We start from the raw sequence: 21,907 nt of genomic DNA on the forward strand, positions 1-21,907 counted from the left end.
CCTCAGCTCCTTCAGGTCTGCCACTCTAGCCACCAGAGATTGGACTCATTCTCTGAGAGACCGAAGCTCTTTGCATCGGATGCAAACATACAACTTCTCACCTATCAATCATATATATGACACTCAATGCAAAAGACTGGGAGGCCCCCCTCTTGCTGCAGGACTGGTGTCTTCAAGTCAAATTTGTTCAGTTCCCAGTTAAGGTTTAGGGTTTTATGAGTATAGGATTGCATAAGATTAGGGTCCTTTAAATGTATTAGTGTATTCACTATATATCTGATAGTGATCTACAAAGGAATGATCAAACTCTTGATAAGGTGTGGGGAATTTCTGAGTTTAAGTTAAAAGGCTGATTTATACTTTAAAAAAAAGTAACATCTGCATATAAATTAAAAGATGTTCTAGGGGTGGGAGGATTGGGAAATACAAAAAACACACAAACTTCTGTTTGTTGCCTGACTTTGAGTACCTATTTAAAATAAAACACACTAAATAATATTCCCCAATAGTTTACTTCTCCAATACTGTTAAGTTCGCCAAGCTGTACTTACTGATTTTTTCCAGCCATCAGCAAGGTGATCCTCTCCTCTCAGTGCTCCCACTGGGTTGGCCAAAAAGCTCCATTCTTTGTCTCATTTGACCACAAAACCTTATCCGGCATTTTAGCTGGGTCACTCTGATGCTTTCTAGCAAACTCCAGATGTGCTTTGTTGTGTTTTTTATTTCAATAATGGCTTCTTTCTAGTCAACCTCCCATGCAGGTCAGTTGTATGCAGAGCTCTTGATATGATTGACTGGTGCACTTTCACTCCAGCTTCAGCCACTGAACTCTGTAGGTCCTTCAAAGTGACTGTTAGCCTCTCTGTGGCTTCCCTCACAAGTCTTTCTTGCTCTGATGCTGAGTTTTGAGAGACTGCCTTGTCTAGGCAGTGTCTGGGTGGTATGATGCAGCTTTTGTTTCCTTATAATTGATCCAACTGTGCTCACTGGGATATCCAAGCACTTGGATATTATTTTATAGCCTTTTCCTATCTTGTGAATGTCTATATCTTTAAATTTCCTTAGAATACTCTTTGGTATTGGTCTTCATTTTCACAGCTTTCCTTCAGATTCACAGTCTGACCAATGGTATTGGAATTAGTGGATTTTATCCAGAAAAGTTGACCTTTAATGATTCAAAGGTAGAGGCCAACTGTATGGCAATTGTTAGGGTAATATCTTTCATCTTTGTAAACTTGGAGCTTCCACAGCAGAGGGGTTGAATACTTATGCAAGCAGTATTTTTCAGTTTTTAATTTTATTTTACCAAAATAGAGAAATAATGAATTGTGACTTAAATTTTATTTTAATTGCATACTGGTTTGCAAAATATATACTATCTGGAACAATCTGTGCAAGTGTCATTTGTAATCCACACAAATCTGCTGATTTTTTTTTAGCGGGTCAAATATTTTTGCAAGCCACTGTAGATACATAGATAGATATAACCAAAACCAGCAGTACTGATGTATAACTAAAAATAGTGCTTATTTGTAAAAACCACAACCAAACATCCACTATCATAAATCATATATGTGAAAAAATGTGAATCAAAGACAATTCCACATTTATAATTTTTTTTTTTTTATATTTGTTAATGCATTAAAAGGAAGGAGAAAAGCTAGTTCATGACTTCCTGGACAACCTGCAAGCAAACTTGAGGTCTGCCACACCATGTGTTAGCAAGCCTCTAGGGATTTTAATCAGTATTTAATACTATTTATAGTACTGGCAAAAAAACCCCAAAATTATTAATTGCCTCAAAGTTTACTGAAAAAAGTTTTTATCATGAAAATTCTATGAATAAAAATTGTTCATATTGCTTATATGCTAAATTGTATAGAGCATTGTCCTGTTTAGAAAGCATAATCTGTAATGTTCATAAAGCAGTACAGTGTAGTTGACACAAATACCCTAATTTAAGGCCTCTGTTTTGCCATCTGATGGTGGCTTCTTCGGGGTGTTATAAATATAACACTGGCTATTCTGAAGTTTATTTATTTATTTTATTTATTTGTAGGCTTTTATATACCGATGAACGTTGGGAACATCTCATCGGTTCACATAAAACATAACAGTAGCTAAACGAGCTTTACAGAAAACAAGGAACAATGCGCATAATATAGGAAAACTGCAAGCAGTGTAATATAACATATAAGGAAGGGACCACTTAAAGCATAAGGGGTAAAAGCAATGTACAGGTACAGGAAGTCATAGAACTAATTACAGGAAGGAATTCTAATTACATAGCTGATTAGATGAATAAGAATGGGCAGAAGAGGAAGGAGGAGGAGTACATATACTCACAAAAATAACTATTTACATGTTGGATGTTTAATTACATAGCAAATTGAATACTTAAATGTGGCAGAGTAAGAAGTTTATCCCAAAATGATTTGGGCGATGTAGATTGAAAAAAACCTTTGGTGAAAATTTAGTATCCGCTCAGTTATCAAACCCACCTCCACAGAAAGCACTAATGCAACCACTGAACTGTTAAAAACAAAATTTCTCTCTCTCTATACACACACACAAATCAATAAGCAACAAAGTTGCAAAATTTGAATCGCAATGTACACATTGAACTTTAAAAATAAATACTTATTTCCAAAACAAAAACAATATAACAAGTTAACGAAAAAGTCCTCAAATGGGTCAATTATTATAAAGCTCTTGAATATGTTAGGATCATATAGTTTGCTAAATATTGATGTAATCTTTTTTTTTTTTTTTTTTTCAATTAAACCCATCAATTACTGCTTCCCAAACTCAGGTCTCTGTTTGACCAAAACTGACTTCTTGGCTGGGGGACGCTGCACAGCTCTCCAAGGAGCCTAGCATATCTCTCACCTCATTGTGTAGACAGCACACGTGCACGGACATACCTACTCCTACCAGAGCTGAAATGTGACTCGGCTGGAGCTTGGGTTTGAAAGGCAAGTAATCAAATCTAAAAGTCCAAACCCATAGATTCACAAATTAAAAGAAATGCATATTGCCTTGGTTGAAGGTAATCTCTGAAATGTTTGGCTGGGCTAAATGCTGATATTTCCCATTACTACTAACTACAGAAAAATAAGATTCAAATTACATTTTAATAACAGTGACACAAACTCCATGCAAAAAAGGTCACCTATATAGCAAATCTACCATACCAAAACAGCACTAACTACCAGAACTCAAACAGCAACAACCCTCTATAAAAATGGCAACACTGCAAATATTCCCACTCAGCTCTAGCATCATATCTTCTTTTGGGACAAGAACAAGCTGGATTGCTACAGATTCCAACACAGAACACCTCACCTCAGTCTCACACGCACAGAATACAGAACCTTACCAAACACAGAATAAATGACAACAAATTTAGAAACATACAGACACAAGCAAGCTGAGTCTTTGCTCTGATGTTCCCTCCAGCTTCCCCTTACCTTTCCTGATGACTACAGTCAGAAAGGGGGTGGAGGTGAAGTTTGGATTAGGGAGCAGAGTGGCTATTCTTTGCTCTTAGGGGTCTCCTCCAGGCTCACTCCAGCCCTCCTGTCCCTGAATGAAAGGAGGATAAGGGCTATATCCGGGAACAGAGTGGCTCTATGCTCTGTCTGCAAGCTCACCCCTCTCTTCCTGTTCAGTGCACACTGCCTGGGAGAAGAGAAGCAGGCGGCTATTCTCTGCTGCCTGATATGAGGATCACTTGCCATTAGTATCATCTGGGCAGAGCCCTGGCTGTTCTTGCAATAAGTCCCACACTATGCAGGGCCCGGGGCAGCTGTCTCTTTTGCCCACAGGTAAAATCTGCCCTAAGAGATAAAGGCAGGTTAAGAGGCTTGCACAAGCTCACAGAATGTTTGACAGGGCATTCCAGTTTTACCACTGAGCCCCAGCCCAAATGCCCTGTGTGCTTTGCAATCCAACCATGCCAAATGAGGAGCACAACTGTGCACATCAGCAATATTAAGATCTGGATCACAAACTAAACAGGAACATTCCATTTGGCTTAAGATAAACCACCAAGCCAATAATCTCGGACCCCAAAGGGGAGGGCATTCTTGAGATTAGGTCCTAGAACACTTTAGCATGTGCCCATGAGTAAATAAAGCAAGCTATGCATGGCAGCAGACTGTGTTCCAGCAACATGAAAATATTTCAGTTGTAAATTTGTTGAAGAGGAGCTCTTCACATTGGATAGATCACTGGTTGATTTAAAATCAACTCTATCACCAGTAACTCATTGACTCTTGCCTGCTTTCTCTCGATTCAGTCAAATGCTATATGTCCTACTTTAGCCCCAATTCCCAAGGCCCTTTTTGCCAATACCATGGTCTTAACCTAACCATTCTCTACCAGCCATGTATCATAGTTCGGTGTGTGTGTGTATATATATATACATACACACACACACACACCCTGGTTTGTTTCAACAGTTTCAGGATCCTAGTTCTGTATTCCTCTGTTTTATGTAATTGCACTATTTGAGGCACTGTTATTGTTATTATGTAAACCGTTTTGATTTGTAACCTGTTACAAGAAATTCGGTATATAAAACTGTTAAATAAATAATAAATAAATAAATTGCGTTATATTTGTACAAAGTAAATTTCTATTCAAAAAGGCAGGTAGTAAATCCAAATAAAAAAATAAAGATATTCAAGAGATGAAACACAGATTTCTAGGTTAAGAACCTTCTCAAAAGAAAAAATAAATAAAAATAAACCAAACCCCCAACCCCCCCTCCCTCCAAAACCCCCAATACAAAAATCTTTACTAAAAGCTGAAAATCTAAGTTCACAATCAACTGTATCTGATGGATGGCTCTATGTAATTTATCCTGACTCTTTAGGGTAGATAATTTGGCTGATGTATGTATTGCTATTTTATTTGATTCAGTTGGCAGACTAAAATGTTTAATATTTGTTTAATAGCTTGGGAAGGGGGCTTTAGTTAGTAAATATTTTTTTTAGTTTTAACATCTTAATTTGTATAATGTGATGTTAAGGATTTGATATTATAATGTACTGAATCTTTGTTTTATTCTTTGATGTGTTTGCTATTATGTAATTTATATTTTGCTTTTTCTTTTTGTACCATGCTAAGGCATTTTTCTGTTCGGTGTGTTATAAACTGATAAAACCAGCCAATAAGCCATTCAAAATTGATTTGTATTTTAATAAATATTTCCATTGGCCTCAAAGAGGATTTTTACTGAAAAAGGATAGCAAGACAACTTTTATAAACACACTTGTTTTTAATTTTTCAGCCTGAGTTTCAAAATTAGTTTCCACTATAAATCAAACATACCTGCACCTTAAAAACAAACCTGGTCTTACTCCTTAACTTCTTTATCAAACAAACATCTCTTGACCATGACAGTTGGAAATTATTTTGGCAAGAAGCAATCTTACCATGATGTGTTCCTCTTCTTCCTCCTCCTCCTCCTCTTCCTCCTCCTCCTCTTCTTCCTCTTTTTCTTGCTCATCTTCACTTCCATCAGCTTCTCCATCCTCGCCATCACTGCTGGAGGACTCAAGAATTTCACTCATATCCATTTTCCAGTTAGTTGGAACAGCTTTTGTTTTTAAGAAAGAATTTGCTTCCAGCAATCCTGGGAAGAGAGAGCATCATGCATTGGCAATGCCCTTATGCAGTCACAATAGAATAAGTTTACTCATGATGATGCATTGTATTTTTTTTTTTTAAACAGAGGACCTATACAAGAAAGCATTTCATACAAGTTCATTCAAACATCAAAGCAGAAGATTCATAATTTTGGCTGATGCACATTCTCTGCAGGTCAGAAAGAGAAAGTGAAAAAATAGCAACAATTTGCTCTTTTCCAGCACCAAACTTCCTTCTATTTGGGAAATCAGCACTAAGGAGGAAAAGTTGCAACCAAAAGATACGTTTCATTTTGTCTCCCAAAACCAAAGCTTTGTCAGAAATCGCAACAATTCTGTCTCCCTTCCTCCATCCTACTAAATGATAAAGTTTAGCACTCTAACCTTATCCAATTCATAACTTGTTTTTCCATTGTCTTCAGTGAAAATATACTAGTTTTTCATTATATTTTTTTATTTATGGTATTTGTTACTCTTTACTACAGTAACCAGAGCAAAAAATACTAAGCGGGCCCCATAAGTTTTCATTACCTATTTTATCAAAGGAGTCTTAGTTGGCTGTGATACCTTTTAAAGCAGTGGTCCCCAACCCTGTCCTGGGAGCCCATCAGCCAGATGCATGAGAGAAAATTTGCATGCACTGCCTCCATAACACGCAAATTTTCTCTTATGCATATTCATTGTGGATAGCCTGAAAACCTGACTGGCTGGTGGGCCCCCCCATGGCAGGGTTGAGGACCAGTTTTAAAGGACCAACAAAAACAAGCCCCTTCCTTAGATGTGCACTAAAAGCTACCATTGACTTTCACTCTGTTTCAATATAAAACGCATCTAGTGAATTTCCAAACACTATTATAAAAACAGAAAGCAATGTGTGACTATTTCAGGGAGAGTAGTTTCAAAGGCACTGCCGTGGGTAAAACAAGGCTTTAGCCATAGAAATTGCTCGTTATGAAACTGCCTGTATGATATGTGGGTAAACTTATGCGTTTAGGTCACATACGCCTACATGGTTACCCATAGTGAGCAGAGGCACTTTCACAAATCTTTCATGTTTTCAAACTTGTGTGTACATTTTCAAAAAAAAAAAAAAACCCTACACACAAATTAGCAGGTGCAATAGTGGGTGGATTGATTTGGTGGGAAATTTTCAAAAGCAAAGTCCACGCATGCTTTCCCTTTGAAAAAAATTGTATTTGATTTAAAATGTACAAAAATTACCCTCAATGCCTAGTCTCCTCCTTTGCTAGAGAAACCTGCACATGGTTAGGACCACAAACAAATGACAGATAAGCTTCCAAAATGCCTGGCATCACAATGTGCTCCAACTTCCCTGAGATTGCACATGAACTGAACTGAGTCTTTTTCATATAGGAAACAAATGAAGTTCTACAAATAACCGATCAAGCCTACTTTCCGGCATTTATTTTATTTATTTATTTTATTTAAAATTTTTATAGACCGACATTCATCAGGGATATCACATCGGTTCACATTGTAACGCAAACAGACGCCTGGGGAGGCGTTTTACATCGAACAGAGTTATATCGACAATTTATAACAAGTTAACAAAAGAACAATTGAGGGGGGGGGGTAAGTGGGGGGATATAAGGAGGGAAAGTAACATTGAATGTTAAATGTTAAGAATAAGCTTTACTAATATATATAAAATAAAATAATATTATAACAGTATATACATATCCAATATGAGGCGATGACATATTAAATAAATGCTCTTGTCTACATGGATATTGGGGAAACAAAATACCTGTCTGACTCCTCGTGGACTGACATCTCCTGAAAATGAATTGTGGATCGAATGCTAAACCCAAAAGTTACTAAGTGTCATAACTGCACAAATATTAATGGAAGACATGGATTCACACCTGAAATAGCCCTCACTTTTCTCCTAGTCCTCAACATATCCTGAAAATTTGCTATAGCTCATATGCAAAACCTAAATGTTATTAGGAGGTATAATTGTAGTTATATACTCATAAAATACATGGCTTGCATTCAAAATTCCTTCATGATGATGATCTTCAAAAATCCCTCACTTCTCCTGAAAATGTGATACATATCAGATATAAAACTAGTCATCAAGTGGCATAACCATATGCACACATACATGGAACATATTCCATATTAGGAGCTACCACCCAAGAAAGATCTAGGTGTCATAGTGGATAACACATTGAAATCATCTGTTCAGTGTGCTGTGGCAGTCAAAAAAGCAAAAAGAATGTTGGGAATTATTAGAAAAACAGAAAATGTCATAATGCCTCTGTATCGCTCCATAGTGAGACTGCATCTTGAATACTGTGTGCAATTCTGGTTGCCGCATCTCAAAAAAGATATATGCAATGGAGAAGGTACAGAGAAGGGCAACCAAAATGATAAGGGGAATGGAACAGCTCCCCTGTGAGGAAAGGCTGTAGAGGTTAGGGCTGTTCAGCTTGGAGAAGAGACAGCTGAGGGGGGATATGATAGAGGTGTTTAAAATCATGAGAGGTCTAGAACGAGTAGATGTGAATTGGTTATTTACTCTTTCAGATAATAGACTAGGGGGCACTCCACGAAGTTAGCATGTGGCATGTTTAAAACTAATCGGAGACAGTTCTTTTTCACTCAATGCACAATTAAACTCTGGAATTTTTTGCCAGGGGATGTGGTTAGTTCAGTTACTGTAGCTGGGTTTAAAAAAGGATTGGATAAGTTCTTGGAGGAGACGTCCATTACCTGCTATTAATTAAGTTGACTTAGAAAATAGCCACTGCTATTACTAGCAACAGTAACATGGAATAGACTTAGTTTTTGGGTACTTGCCAGGTTCTTATGGCCTGGATTGGCCACTGTTGGAAACAGGATGTTGGGCTTGATGGACCCTTGGTCTGACCCAGTATGGCATGTTCTTATGAACACATGGATCTACAAAATACACCCTTGTCATGCCAAACCAAAAATATTCAAGGGTGACAATTGCATGTGCATATTCCTGGAATATGTGGTTGCCAAGAATTCCCTGTCAGAATTCTCATGTCCACTGACATGTCCTCAAAATTTGATATCAATCAGATGGAAACCATTTATAAGGTATAATTGTGCACATATTCATAGCATATGTGGATCCCCCAATAAATATCCCTTTATACAATATGTCAGTAGATGAGAATAATAAAGTTGGTGTGGCTTAGATATAAAACGATCAGTGAAAGCACTAGGCAGCCACCTAGCATGCCCCAGGTTTGGGGATGACCGCCTAGTGTTACCACTGGCCCTACTCAGAGGGGGAAGCAACACTCCAAACTCTTCCTGGTGGCAGGATGGTGGGCCTCCTCGCCTGCAAGGGCAGGAAGAGAAGTATACTGTGGGCCCACACAGATGGGAAGGAGGTGGCCCAACTGCTGCAACTGGAATGAGGAGAAGTCCATTAACTGCTATTAATCAAGTTTACTTAGGGGATGGCCTCTGCTATTATTGGCATCAGTAGCATGGGATCTTCTTGGTGTTTGGGTAATTGCCAGGTTCTTGTGGCCTGGTTTGACCTCGGTTGGAAACAGGATGCTGGGCTTGATGGACCCTTGGCTTGATCCAGCATGGCAATTTCTTATGTTCTTAAGCCCCCACAATGCCAGAAGAAAATAGCGTGACTTGAAGGATGCAGCAGAGCAGCATTGACTGGGCACGCCCAACCCAAGAGAGGAGTAGAATTGGTTCCACAAAAGGGAGAGGATTACCAATGCTGTCTGGGCCCAGAAAGAAATCTGCTACTGCCTGCATGTTCCAATGGGTGGGGAAGAGAAAGAGTATAAGAGACCATGCTCACCCAGTGTAAGAGTGTATGTTTATACGTTTATATATGCGAGTCCATGCATAAGCATAAAAACATAAGAACTGCCATACTAGGGACATAATTTACTAAAGCTGTTCTTCCATTTTGAGGCCCTAAGTTAGTAACCTGTTTCCAACAGTGGCCAATCTAGGTCACAAATACCAGGCAGGATCCCAGATAGTAGATAACATTCTATATTTACTTACACTCAAGTCTACCTGGTTAATAAAGATTTTACTTCAGGAAGTTGTCCAAACCTTTAAACCCAGATATGTTAAGCTCTGGAATTCATTGCCAGATGACGTTAATTTTGTGAAAAATATTTTTGCCGGTTTTAAATGTGTTTTTGTAATTTCATGGAATATCCCCTAGTCTTTTTATATTCTGGAAGAGTAAAAAAAACAAAAACAAAAAAAAACCAATTCTCATTTACCCGCTCCACTCCACTCATGGTTTTATAGGAATAGCCTAGTGGTTATAGCAGTGGGCTGCAAAACAGGGTTCAAATCCCACTGCTGCTCCTTGTGTCTTGGAGCAAGTCACTATACACTCCTTTTGCCTTAGATAAAAACTTAGGGTCTGAAATACTAAGACTTTTCTCCCATTCTGTGAACATGGGAAAAAAATGTTTAGTGAATCAGGCTCTTAGATTGAAAGCCCTCTGGGAAAAGGGAAATACCTACAGAACCTGAACGTTATCTACTTTGAAGTGCTGAAAGGTGGAATATAAATCAAATAAATCAATCTCCCCTCAGCTGCCTCTTCCCCAATCTATTTAGCCTTTCCTCATAAGGGAATCATTTCATTTCCTTTAACATTTTGGTTGCCCTTCTCTGAACTTTGGAAGTTCTGCTATATCTTTTTGGAAATGTGGTGACCATACTTGCACACAGTACTCTAGTCATGATCGCACCATGGAGCAATACAGAAGCACTATGATAGTCTCCATTTTATTATCCTTCCCTTTCTAAATAACTCCTAACATTATTTGCTTTTTTGACCACCGCTGCATACTGAGCTAAAGATTTCAACACAATCTCCAGGACATCTAGATCCTTTTCTGAGTGGTAAATACAAGTATGGACCCTAACATCATGTAACTACAGTTTGGATTACTTTTCGCAATGTGCATTACTTTGCAATTGTCCACATTAAATCTCATCTGCCTTTTGTATACCCAGTTTCCCAGTCTTGTAAGGTTCTCCTGCAATCCACCTTCTCGAATAATTCTGAATTGTCAACAAATTTGATCGCCTCACTCATTATAAATATATTAAAAAGCACTGGTCTCAGTATATAACTCTGTGGCACTCCACTATTTACCTTTCTCCATTACAAACACTGCCCAATTAGTCCTACTCTGTTTCATGTCATTTCACCAGTTTGCAATCCAAATTAGGTCATTGCTTCCTATCTCATGACTTTATTTTTTTTTCAGGAGTCTCTCATGGGGGACTTTTGTCAAATGCCTTCTGAAAATTCAAATACACTATATCCACCAGCTAACCATTACCCACGTTTATTAACCTCTTCAAAAAAAAATGCAGCAGATTGGTGAGACAAGGCTTCCATTGCCTAAATCCATGTTGACCATGTGCCGTTAAACATGTCTATTTGTTCTGTAATTTTGTTCTTTAGAATAGTTTCTAAAAATTTTTCTAAGCACAGAAGACAAGCTCACTGGTCTATAAACTATCTTGGAGCCCTTTTTTGAAGATTGGGGTTACATTGGCCACGCTCCAGTCTTCAGGTACAATAGACAATTTTAATGATAGGTTATGGATTACTAGTAATGCGTAACCTATTTCATTTTTAAATTATTTCAGAACTCTTGGGTGTATACTACCTATTTAGTCCAGCTGCCTTGCTACTCTATTTTGTCAAATCTGCCCTATTACATCTTCCAGGTTCATTGTTTCAGTACCTCCAAATCATTTCAATTAAATACTGTTTCTGGCACAGGTATCTCACCAACATCCTCCTCTGAAACAAAGAATTTGTTTAGTCTTTCCACTATGGCTCGGTCTTACACAAGTATTCTAAACATCAAACTCACAGAACATATAGAAAGACATGGTTTAATGGAACAAACTCAGCATGGCTTTACCCAAGGCAAGTCTTGCCTCACAAATCTGCTTCACTTTTTTGAAGGAGTTAATAAACATGTGGATAAAGGTGAACCAGTAGATGTAGTGTACTTGGATTTTCAGAAGGCGTTTGACAAAGTTCCTCATGAGAGGCTTCTAGGAAAAGTAAAAAGTCATGGGATAGGTGGCGATGTCCTTTCGTGGATTGCAAACTGGCTAAAAGACAGGAAACAGAGAGTAGGATTAAATGGACAATTTTCTCAGTGGAAGGGAATGGGCAGAGGAGTGCCTCAGGGATCTGTATTGGGACCTGTACTTTTCAATATATTTTTAAATGATCTGGAAAGAAATACGACGAGTGAGATAATCAAATTTGCAGATGATACAAAATTGTTCAGAGTAGTTAAATCACAAGCAAATTGTGATAAATTGCAGGAAGACCTTGTGAGGCTGGAAAATTGGGCATCAAAATGGAAGATGAAATTTAATGTGGATGCATATAGGGAAAAATAACCCATGCTAGAGTTACACAATGTTAGGTTCCATATTAGGTGCTACTACCCAAGAAAGAGATCTAGGCGTCAGTGTGGATAATACATTGAAATCGTCGGCTCAGTGTGCTGCGGCAGTCAAAAAAGCAAACAGAATGTTGGGAATTATTAGAAAGGGAATGGTGAATAAAACGGAAAATGTCATAATGCCTCTGTATCGCTCCATGGTGAGACCGCACCTTGAATACTGTATACAATTCTGGTCGCCGCATCTCAAAAAAAAAAAAGATATAATAGCGATGGAGAAGGTACAGAGAAGGGTGACCAGAATGATAAAGGGAATGGAACAGCTCCCCTATGAGGAAAGACTAAAGAGGTTAGGACTTTTCAACTTGGAGAAGAGACGGCTGAGGGGGGATATGATAGAGGTGTTTAAAATCATGAGAGGTCTAGTACGGGTAGATGTGAATCAGTTAATTACTCTTTCAGATAATAGAAAGACTAGGGGGCACACTCCATGAAGTTAGCATGTGGCACATTTAAAATTAATCCGAGAAAGTTCTATTTCACTCAACGCACAATTAAACTCTGGAATTTGTTGACAGAAGATGTGGTTAGTGCAGTTAGTATAGCTGTGGTTAAAAAAGGATTGGATAAGTTCTTGGAGAAGTCCATTATCTGCTATTAAGTTGATTTAGATAATAACCACCGCTATTACTAGCAACGGTAACATGGAATAGACTTAGTTTTTGGGTACTTGCCAGGTTCTTATGGCCTGGATTGGCCTCTGTTGGAAACAGGATGCTGGGCTTGATGGACCCTTGGTCTGACCCAGTATGGCATGTTCCTATGTTCTTAAAATAGCCGGCTAAGAAATACTGAGCCCCCTAAGTGGTTTAGCCGGCTATGTTTTTAGCCAGGCAAGTCAGAGGCAGGGAATTGGAGGAGTTGAATTGGCCTGATAAATTAACCAGTTAACTTGATATTCAAAGCTAGCCGGCTGACTTATCCAGCCAACTGTGGTTAGACCAAGGGGCTGTACTAAAGCTAGCCGGTTATTTATAACTGGCTAATTAGAGCTGTGTGGTGGCTAAATATGGACCTCAATATATTTAAACATTTTTACAAATGCTGAAAAATGTACCCATCGTCTTTCATTAAGCAAGATGTCCACTAAGAGTTGGAACACATCATGGAATGCAAGCATACTTTTCTGCCAGAAAAAAGAGGAACAAGAATCCTTGTGAGACTGTGTGGAACCGAAGCTCATGAAGAAGATGTGAAGAAAAAGATTGCCTGCAGTGTGGCTGAAGATGACAGAGGGACCTGCTGTCAGGTGGATGTTGGTAGCCAATTCTGTCGATGAACTGCCATGATCAGCATGTGTATCACCATAAAAGGAGGTTATCACCATTTTGTCCTTATACAGTGTGCATGATTTGCAGGAGCATGGTTAGTGCAGTTAGTGTAGCTGGGTTAAAAAAAGGTTTGGGTAAGTTCTTGGAGGAGAAGTCCATTAACTGCTATTAATCAAGTTTACTTAGGGAATAGCCACTGCTATTAATTGCATCAGTAGCATGGGATCTTCTTAGTGTTTGGATAATTGCCAGGTTCTTGTGGCCTGGTTTGGCCTCTGTTGGAAACAGGAAGCTGGGCTTGATGGACACTTGGTCTGACCCAGCATGGCAATTTCTTATGTTCTTAAGTGCCTTTTACCTCTCAATCATCTATCAGTCCAAATGACACCCTCACAGGTTTCCTGCTTTAGATGTATTTGAAGATTAATATGAGTTTTTGTTTCTGTAACAAGCTTCTTTTCAAATTCTCATTTTGCCTGCCTTATCAATGTTTTCTATCTAACTTGCCAGCACTTAAGCTTTTTCCTATTTTCTTTATCTGGATACTTTTTCCTTTTTTTCAAATAAGTTTTTTTGGCTATAATTGCCAGCATAGTTAAAAGATGAGGTGAAAGAGGCTGTCATTTGGCCTCTCTTTCACTTGTTTTAAATGCATAAAATATATCTGGTCTGTAAACAACTTTTTAAACAGCACCTTTTTGTTTTTCTAAGTCTCACTTTTGAAAGTTAAATGCTACAGCAATAATTTTCTTTAACGTCCTTCCTCCAATTACTACATCAAATTTGAGTGTGGTATTTCACCGTTGTCAAGCAGCCCCACTACCACACCAAACCCTGTGCTCCACTAAAAATTAGATCTAAAATAACTCCCCCTCTCACATCATTTCCTGGATCAGCTGCTTCATGAAGCAATCATTTATTTCATCTAGAAACTAGAAAATTCTGATGTGACATTTACCAAGTCAATTCTGGGGTAACTGAAATCGCCATTACTATGCTGCCAAATTTCAGGTCAATACAGTAAAGTGCGGCCGCGGTTACCCTGCTCCTAACCCGCTTTCTACTCACTTTTTGGCCGCGTTAGTCCAACCCGCGATACACTATCCCCTTTAACCCATTCTTACCGCCTTTTTAAATCCCCGGGTGACCCCTTCCGCCCGCAGCATGTATATTACATGTAAACGATCGAATTAGCTATTCCCTCCCATACAGTAACGCGCGCCCCGACTATCGCTTTTTTAACCTGCCGTTTTGCCACGCGTTTACCCTGCTAACTTACTGCCTACCCTTACCCCTGCGTTAGAGGCAGGGATAAGGGTAGGCGGCAAACTTTCCCCCAGCCCCCGCTCACCTACCCTGGCCGCGTCCATGGGTGCTGGTCTCCGGGGCAGCCCCAGTCCTCTCCCCTCCTCCCGAAGCAACGAAAGCGGAAAAAAAAAAAATCGAAAGTGTGAAAAAAAAAAAAGTAGCAACTAAAGTGGACGGTTCTCCTACGCTCAGGATTGCCAGTCCTCTCTCCCCTCCTCCCAAAGCAAGGCACGTAAAGCAGCCTTGCTTCGGGAGGAGGGGAGAGAGGACTGGCAGTGTAAAGCAACGAAGCGACTTACTCTTCTTGCAGCCCCCCTCAGGAGACTGACATCGGCGGAGACGGACCGCGGCTCCCCTGCCTCCCGGAGGCAGCTGCCAGCGAAGATGGATGCCTGCAAGGGCAAAAGCGGCCCCTGTGCGTGCAATTGGGCCGCTCAAGGCGTGACGCCCACCTGGACATTGTCCAACCCCACTATGTGGAAAGCTGCCAGCATCTCCAGGTGGCACTCTCTCTGCCCAGTGAACTCATTCTTGAGCCTCCTATGCCACTGCCTGACTCTTGGTACTGCCCTGCTGGTTGATGTAAACCACCACTGTCGCATTGTCTGATAAAACTCTCACTGGCAAGAAGGCCTGCAATGCTAGACGCACTGCTCTTGTCTCTAGACAGTTGCTAGACCAAGACGTGTCCTCCGGAAACTAGTGCCCCCTGTGCCACTTGAACCTGACACATAAACCCCCAACTGGATAGGCTGGCATTGGTTGTGATCACTATCCAATTCCGAACCTTAAAGGTCATTCCACAGCTCAAACTGTCCTGACACAGCCACCGATCCAGACTCGACCTGGCACTTTCCGTAAAAGGTAGTGGCAGATGAAACTGCTCAGATACTGGATTCCACCTGGAGAGCAAGGCTGACTGAAGTGGCCGCATATAAGCGAATGACCAAGGGACCAATTCCAAGGTAGAAGACATAGACCCAAGAACCTACAGATAATCCCAGACCCTGGGAACCGCACTGCTTAGCAAATTGCCAATCTGACCCTGGATCTTGACAATCCCAAGAAAAGTATACCAGATTTATATGACCATTCAAATCTCTGACCCATAGCATATTTAAGCTCATTAGCCGAAATAATTGAATCAACTGTATTACACCAACTTATCACACACAAATAAACACAGATTTCATAAGGGTCATAGTACTGAAAAACTTTATTACTCAATGCTTTTGATACAATCGTTCGTGGTTTTGACGCCAACACTGATTTCATTCTCCTTGATCTCACCACAGCATTTGATACGCTAAATCATGAACTTCTTCTCTCTAGTTTACAGTTTATTGGTATTCAAGACACCGTGCTTGACTGGTTTTCTTCCTTTATAATCAAATCGCTCTCAGCAGATAAACCTTAACTCCCACCATTAGGACTGGTACGCCACAACAAATGGAGTACCACAAGGCTCCGCATTATCCGCCATTTTGTTTAACATTTATCTTTTTCTGTTATATCATATACTATCAGGTTTGGCCATAGATTTCAAAATCTATGCTGACGATGATATACAGTTACTCATTCCCTTCACTTCCTCCTGGGCACACAATTTTTCATTAATCACTATATACATGAATACAAAAAAACCTGGCTCACACATAGACTAAAATTTGATGCAAAAACAGAAATATACATATCAGCCATTCCAAATTCTTCATGTTCAGCTCCATCACATTTTACATGTAGCTCGCACTCCATTCCAATTGTTACTCAAGCACGCAACTTAGGTGTTATTATGGACTCAAAACTATCAATGTCAGAAAATATATCAAAATTAACAAAAACCTCATTCTACAAACTCAACCTTCTGAAAAAGACTTAAACCTTTACTATTTCAGGACGATTTTAGACTTGTACTCCAAGCCTTTATCCTTTCAGGATTAGATTTTTGTAATTCCCTATATAATGGCCTTCCAGATTCAACACTTTGTCCGTTTCAACTTATCCAAAATTCTGTCGCTCGACTCTTAACTGGTTCCAAATTTAAAGATCATATAACCCCTGTTTTGCTAAACCTTCACTGGTTACCCAAACAATGAATCCACTATAAAATCTAACTTTAATATTCAATTTAATCCATAACCCATTGGCTATCTGGCTATGTACAACCTTTCGTTTATATCATCCCAGCGTCACTTACAGTCATTAAACAAAAACCTCCTTGAGGTTCCAACTATTAAAATCACGAGACTAGAAATGACAAGGAAACGTGCTCTCTCAGTGGCAGGTTCTCTGCTTTGGAATTCCCTCCCAACCTTAGAACCATATCTAATCCAAAGGAATTTAAGAAAAAATTAAAAACATCTCTGTTGCACTGCTTTCAATTTAACTTATACAGACTAACATCACCATCCCACCTATACTATTTTTCTTCTGTATTACGTTGTGTTTTATTTGCCTTGTTTAAACGTTAATTTTAAATGCCTATGTTTTTCATCTTTTGAATTATGTATGTGCTATCCAATTTGTAAACCGCTTAGACCATGCTATGTATAAGAAGTATATAAAGAAACTTGTAAATAAATAAAATAAATAAATAAATCCACTCCTCAAAAAAAAAAAACTTCTTGAGGTGTACCTCCAATTTCCTATCCTGCATAGCCTTAAGTGCCGCAGATCCTGTCACTTCTCTCCTCACTGCAGAAACAAACATCAACCTTCGGCATTTGCAAAAGAGCCAAATGTGTCTTCCGGCAATGGATACAGCTTCTCCATGGCTCTGCCAACCTTCAAGCCTGTAACTGGAGTCTCCCACTCCCAAAGCACTAACTCCTTCACTGACCTGTGAAAAGGAAACTTCTTAGTTGGCCCCCTCATGCCCCATATGAATGGATCCACTCCCTCATAGTCCGAATCAGCCTGGGCTTCTTCAATACCTACTTCATTTAGAACACATGGTATTAAGGGCCACAATTCCTCCTGGCAAAAAAGACTGACTACCTTCGGATCATCTCCCTCTACAGAGGGTGCTTGATCCTGTGCGTCATCAGGGTCTGTGCCATCGAAATGAGGATCTACCCCAGTCAGATCTACTACTAGGGGATCATCAGCCTCAGAGCTCTCCGAACTATTATCAGCGTTCGACGGGGGAAACTGCCATGCCAGCACTCTCTGAACTCTGGTAGCCCCTCCAGTTCGAGGACTTGGCCTCTGGGCCATAACTGGCTCCTGCAGGTCCAGTGGTTTGGGAAGGCAACGTCAGCGGGGGCAGGGCAGCGTCTTTTCAGGCCCCGACAGTTATGGCAGCAAAAGAAGACAAAACGGTCGCTGTTCCCGCCGAAACCAGGAAGGCATTTTCAGGCTGTTTGGCTCCCCCCGCCCAGGATCGCTGCCTGTCCAAGGCTCCCCGAGTGCCCCCTGAGCAGCCTTCCCCACCAGAGATGCAGTGGGAGCAAGTGCCAGCAAGGAAGAGGCAGGCGTGTGTCCCACGCCACACGGCAAAAGCCTCACTAGCTTTTTTTTCTCTCACAAATGCTGCGCCAAGCAGACTGTGCTGCTAGAAGCAGACCTCAAGCTTGCCTGACGATCCCGCGGGACGCCACAAACCTGAATACCCAATCAGCACAAATAGCAAAAACACAAAAATAGAGGCATTTTTTTAATTTTTTATTTTTTTTTTTTAACTTTATACTTGTGGCTGCAGGCTCTGGCTGTCCACCGGTGGGAGGAAGGAGAGGGAATGGGCCCCAACAATTATCTCCCCCCTCAGTGGGTCAAGGATCCGGGAGACCCAGGCATTTCAAACCCCTCCCGACCAGGAATTTTTTTTTTTTTTATATTCCCTAGACTGCAGGATTTATACTACCTTCCATCTGCTGGAAACTGAGAAATACTGACAGACTGCAGGTGGCACAACAGGTTAAGTGACAGTGTCAATAAAACTCTCAGTCTCTATCTGCTGGAGGGGAGGCAAAACCCAGGAGTCTGGACACTTATAGGGAACAGACTCTTGAACAGCCAAGAGCTCTTTGCATCGAATGTTAAAATACAACCTCTCACCAAGTGTTGGTGAATCAAACATGTGGCATGTAGGGTGGACAGAGAGAGAATCTGGGGGCAGGGGAAGTGCACCAACTACAAGTTTTGCCCAGGGTGCTTAATACCCTTGCACTAGCCCTACTAATTATGCGCACACATTCGTGGAATACATGAATTAAAAAAATAAAGGTCATAACTCTCATGTCCCCTGACGTACCCTGAAAATCTGGTATGGATAAGATCCTGAACGGTAAACCTATTATGGGGAACACACAAATAGAGACAGACAGGGTGATGGAATAAGCCTCCCCTTCATTGATAAAGTAGGGAAAAATCCCCAAACAGCAATTCTGTGTGTGTTATGGGGGGGTCACTCATCTACAGCAAAAATGTAAATGAAATTGAATGAATGGTTCAAAACTTAATGGAGGATGAATGGACAGCCAAGCATGATTATTTTATAAGGCCAGTTTCTGTGTAGAAAACTAGATTAAGAAAAGTGTCAGGCTGCCCATTTACCATTTATGCACAGAACAGTTACTAAACATGGAGCACCACTGCAACATTATTAACTCTGGGTGCCCCACTGGCCTTTATTTGTCAAAATGTTCTGTATCTCAATTCTGGGAGTGAAGAATTGATGTGCCAAAGATAGATTAAGGTCTGTGGTAAAGGAGATAGACCATGTCTGTGGATAAGCCTATGTTTCTACCTTTCCAAGGTGAGAAAGTTATCCTGTGTTAATTCAATCCTTGACTTTTCAGGCTGCCCTCTGGGTGACCTTGAAAACAGAGCACATTTCTCAAACCCTCACACAAGCCACCAAATGGTTTTCAGGTAATGAATTCAACCTTCAGGTTCCAAAATAGAATATGTCCTTTAAGCCCCACCTGAAAGATCCAAGATTTCATATATTTGTCTTGCAACTTTTCAATACTTCTAGGAGAGCAAGCAGATTACAACATAAATGTAACAAGTATTCTCCAGTACTGTCAGACTCTGGTTGGTAGCTTGGTTTACATTCTGCTTGTGTGTGTGAGCATTATGAAATGCATTTAGGAATGAAATATACAACTAACATTTCTATTGGATAACATTGAATGAATTAAGAAGATTTCAATGATATTTCTTCCTTACAGCAACAGTGGAATAGAAACATAATGAGCCTTCAGGCTTTAAATGTTGTGCATGAATACTGCCAAATATTAAAAACTTTACAAGTGAGGATTTATTTATTTATTTATTTATTTATTTAACTTCTTTTACTATACCGATACTCAAGACCAGGTCTTATCGTACCAGTTTACATTAGAACATGGGGAAACCAATTAACGTCTAAGTAGAAATGACAAGTTACATTAAAACAGGGAGTGTAAAACATGGATGTCGGAAGATAGGGCAGAATTAAACTATAACATTAATGAGTGATAGATATAATCAACAAAAACAATAAATTAACAAAAACAATAAATTAGTAATACAGAAACATGGATTATAAACAGCGGATATTTACATGGTTACAGGATGATCAGGTTTTAAACAGAAAGGAGTAATGTACTCACACCCCAGCAAAAAATTACATTTTTATAAGCTTTCAACTTTGGATGAACAGAATACATAGTCCTATTTTTACCTTGTTTAGCAGATAATTCTGATTTTGACAAGTTTAACACATCAAGTTCTCTGATGTCCTTTCTTGCTATTGAGTAACTGTATAAAAAATAAATAATAATAATTACCCTAAGCCATATCAAATTTTAAAAAACTGGCATAATCAATGAACTAGTTCCAACATTCCAATTAGCCATCAACTGAAGAGCTCATTAGGCAAACAGATCTTGTTATGAATAAGAAAACTGACACAAACCTGCAATGCTTAAACCATCCTAAGGGCGTATGCAGGCAGCCTAAGACCTAGATGACTCTGTACTATTTAAATGCAGCATAACTGACCTAAGGAAGGAAGGATAACACGCCAAAGCTAATTACTGCTATATTAGGTTGTTGAACTAACTTGTTTGCTGAGCCTTATTTCTACAGAAGTGTTGAAAATCCTAATTTGGTTTTCGCTTCTGATGGGATTAAAATGTGACTTCAGTCCTACAGCAGGTTATTTTGTGATACCAGACCACTGCTGTAGTGTCTAGAAATACTATATATGACATAACAATGAAGATTTCCAGTACATGGTAACATGTTTTCATCTTATCTTACCAATTTAAAAAAATGAAAATTGGTTCTTACCTGCTAATTTTCATTCTTGGAATACACAGATCAGTCCAGACAAGCGAGTTTTGCATCCCTACCAGCAGATGGAAGCCGAGAATTAAAAAAAACCCCAAAACAAAACACAACTTTATTGCTATTTAACCAAGAGTGCCACTTGCAGTCCCTCAGTACTGACCTGTACCCAAGCCATGATTGACTGCTTCCCAAACTCCAACGATTTCTCCCTCTAAAGCAAGCTGAGGAATAAGTTGGAACCCTCAATTTAGGGTAATGAAAAAACTTCCAATCTCAAATTAACCGAGAACTCTCTTGTCCACCATTCTGCATCACCAACAGCATCCAGAAGCAGAAAAAAATCTTTCAAGAGAATAATTATAACAAATAAGGAGATGGGAGTCTGGACTGATCTTATGTTTTCCAGGAACAAAAATTAGCAGGAAAGAACCAATTTTCCTTTCCTGTTCATACCCCAGATCAGTCCAGACAAGTAGGATGTACCCAAGCCCCTTTACACTGGGTGGAATCCCGAAACACCTGCACACAGTACATTTTCATCAAACGAGGCCTCCTCTGGGCGCCTGACATCCAAATGGTAATGTTTAGTAAAAGTGTGCAAAGAGGACCAAGTCGCTGCTCCTTAAATCTCCTGCGGAGAAACCAATTGACACTTCCTCAGGATTATGAGTGCCCTAGTAAAATGCACTCACAATCCTCAGTTTTAGTCCTATATTTGTAAAGGTTGGTCGATGCCTATCACCCACTTTAATCACCATGCAATAGTGCTCTTAGCCACTTCGCAACTCTACTTTGGTCCGACCTCTGAAATCCATTTGGCACTTTGAGGTTTCGCATGAGAACCAGATGCACGTCCAAAAAGCGAAGCTGCCTTGCATGGTGAGAATCAGCTGTCAGG

General features: G+C 39.7%; 1 protein-coding gene across 8 annotated transcripts in view; it reads right to left on the reverse strand.

Annotated features, from left to right (window-relative positions):
* Window positions 1-21,907, reverse strand: part of ARID4A (AT-rich interaction domain 4A) — a 178,111-nt gene that overhangs the window by 109,444 nt on the left and 46,760 nt on the right. For all 8 annotated transcript variants that reach the window (XM_029598224.1, XM_029598218.1, XM_029598217.1 and 5 more), the window contains exons 10-11: window positions 20,399-20,475; window positions 5,442-5,641 (exon numbers count right to left, since the gene is read on the reverse strand). In XM_029598224.1, coding sequence (XP_029454084.1) covers window positions 5,442-5,641; window positions 20,399-20,475 — 277 coding nt within the window. The remainder of the gene's footprint in view (window positions 1-5,441; window positions 5,642-20,398; window positions 20,476-21,907) is intronic.

The sequence above is a fragment of the Rhinatrema bivittatum genome, chromosome 4 (genome assembly GCF_901001135.1).
Source record: "Rhinatrema bivittatum chromosome 4, aRhiBiv1.1, whole genome shotgun sequence".
Lineage (NCBI taxonomy): Eukaryota > Metazoa > Chordata > Amphibia > Gymnophiona > Rhinatrematidae > Rhinatrema > Rhinatrema bivittatum.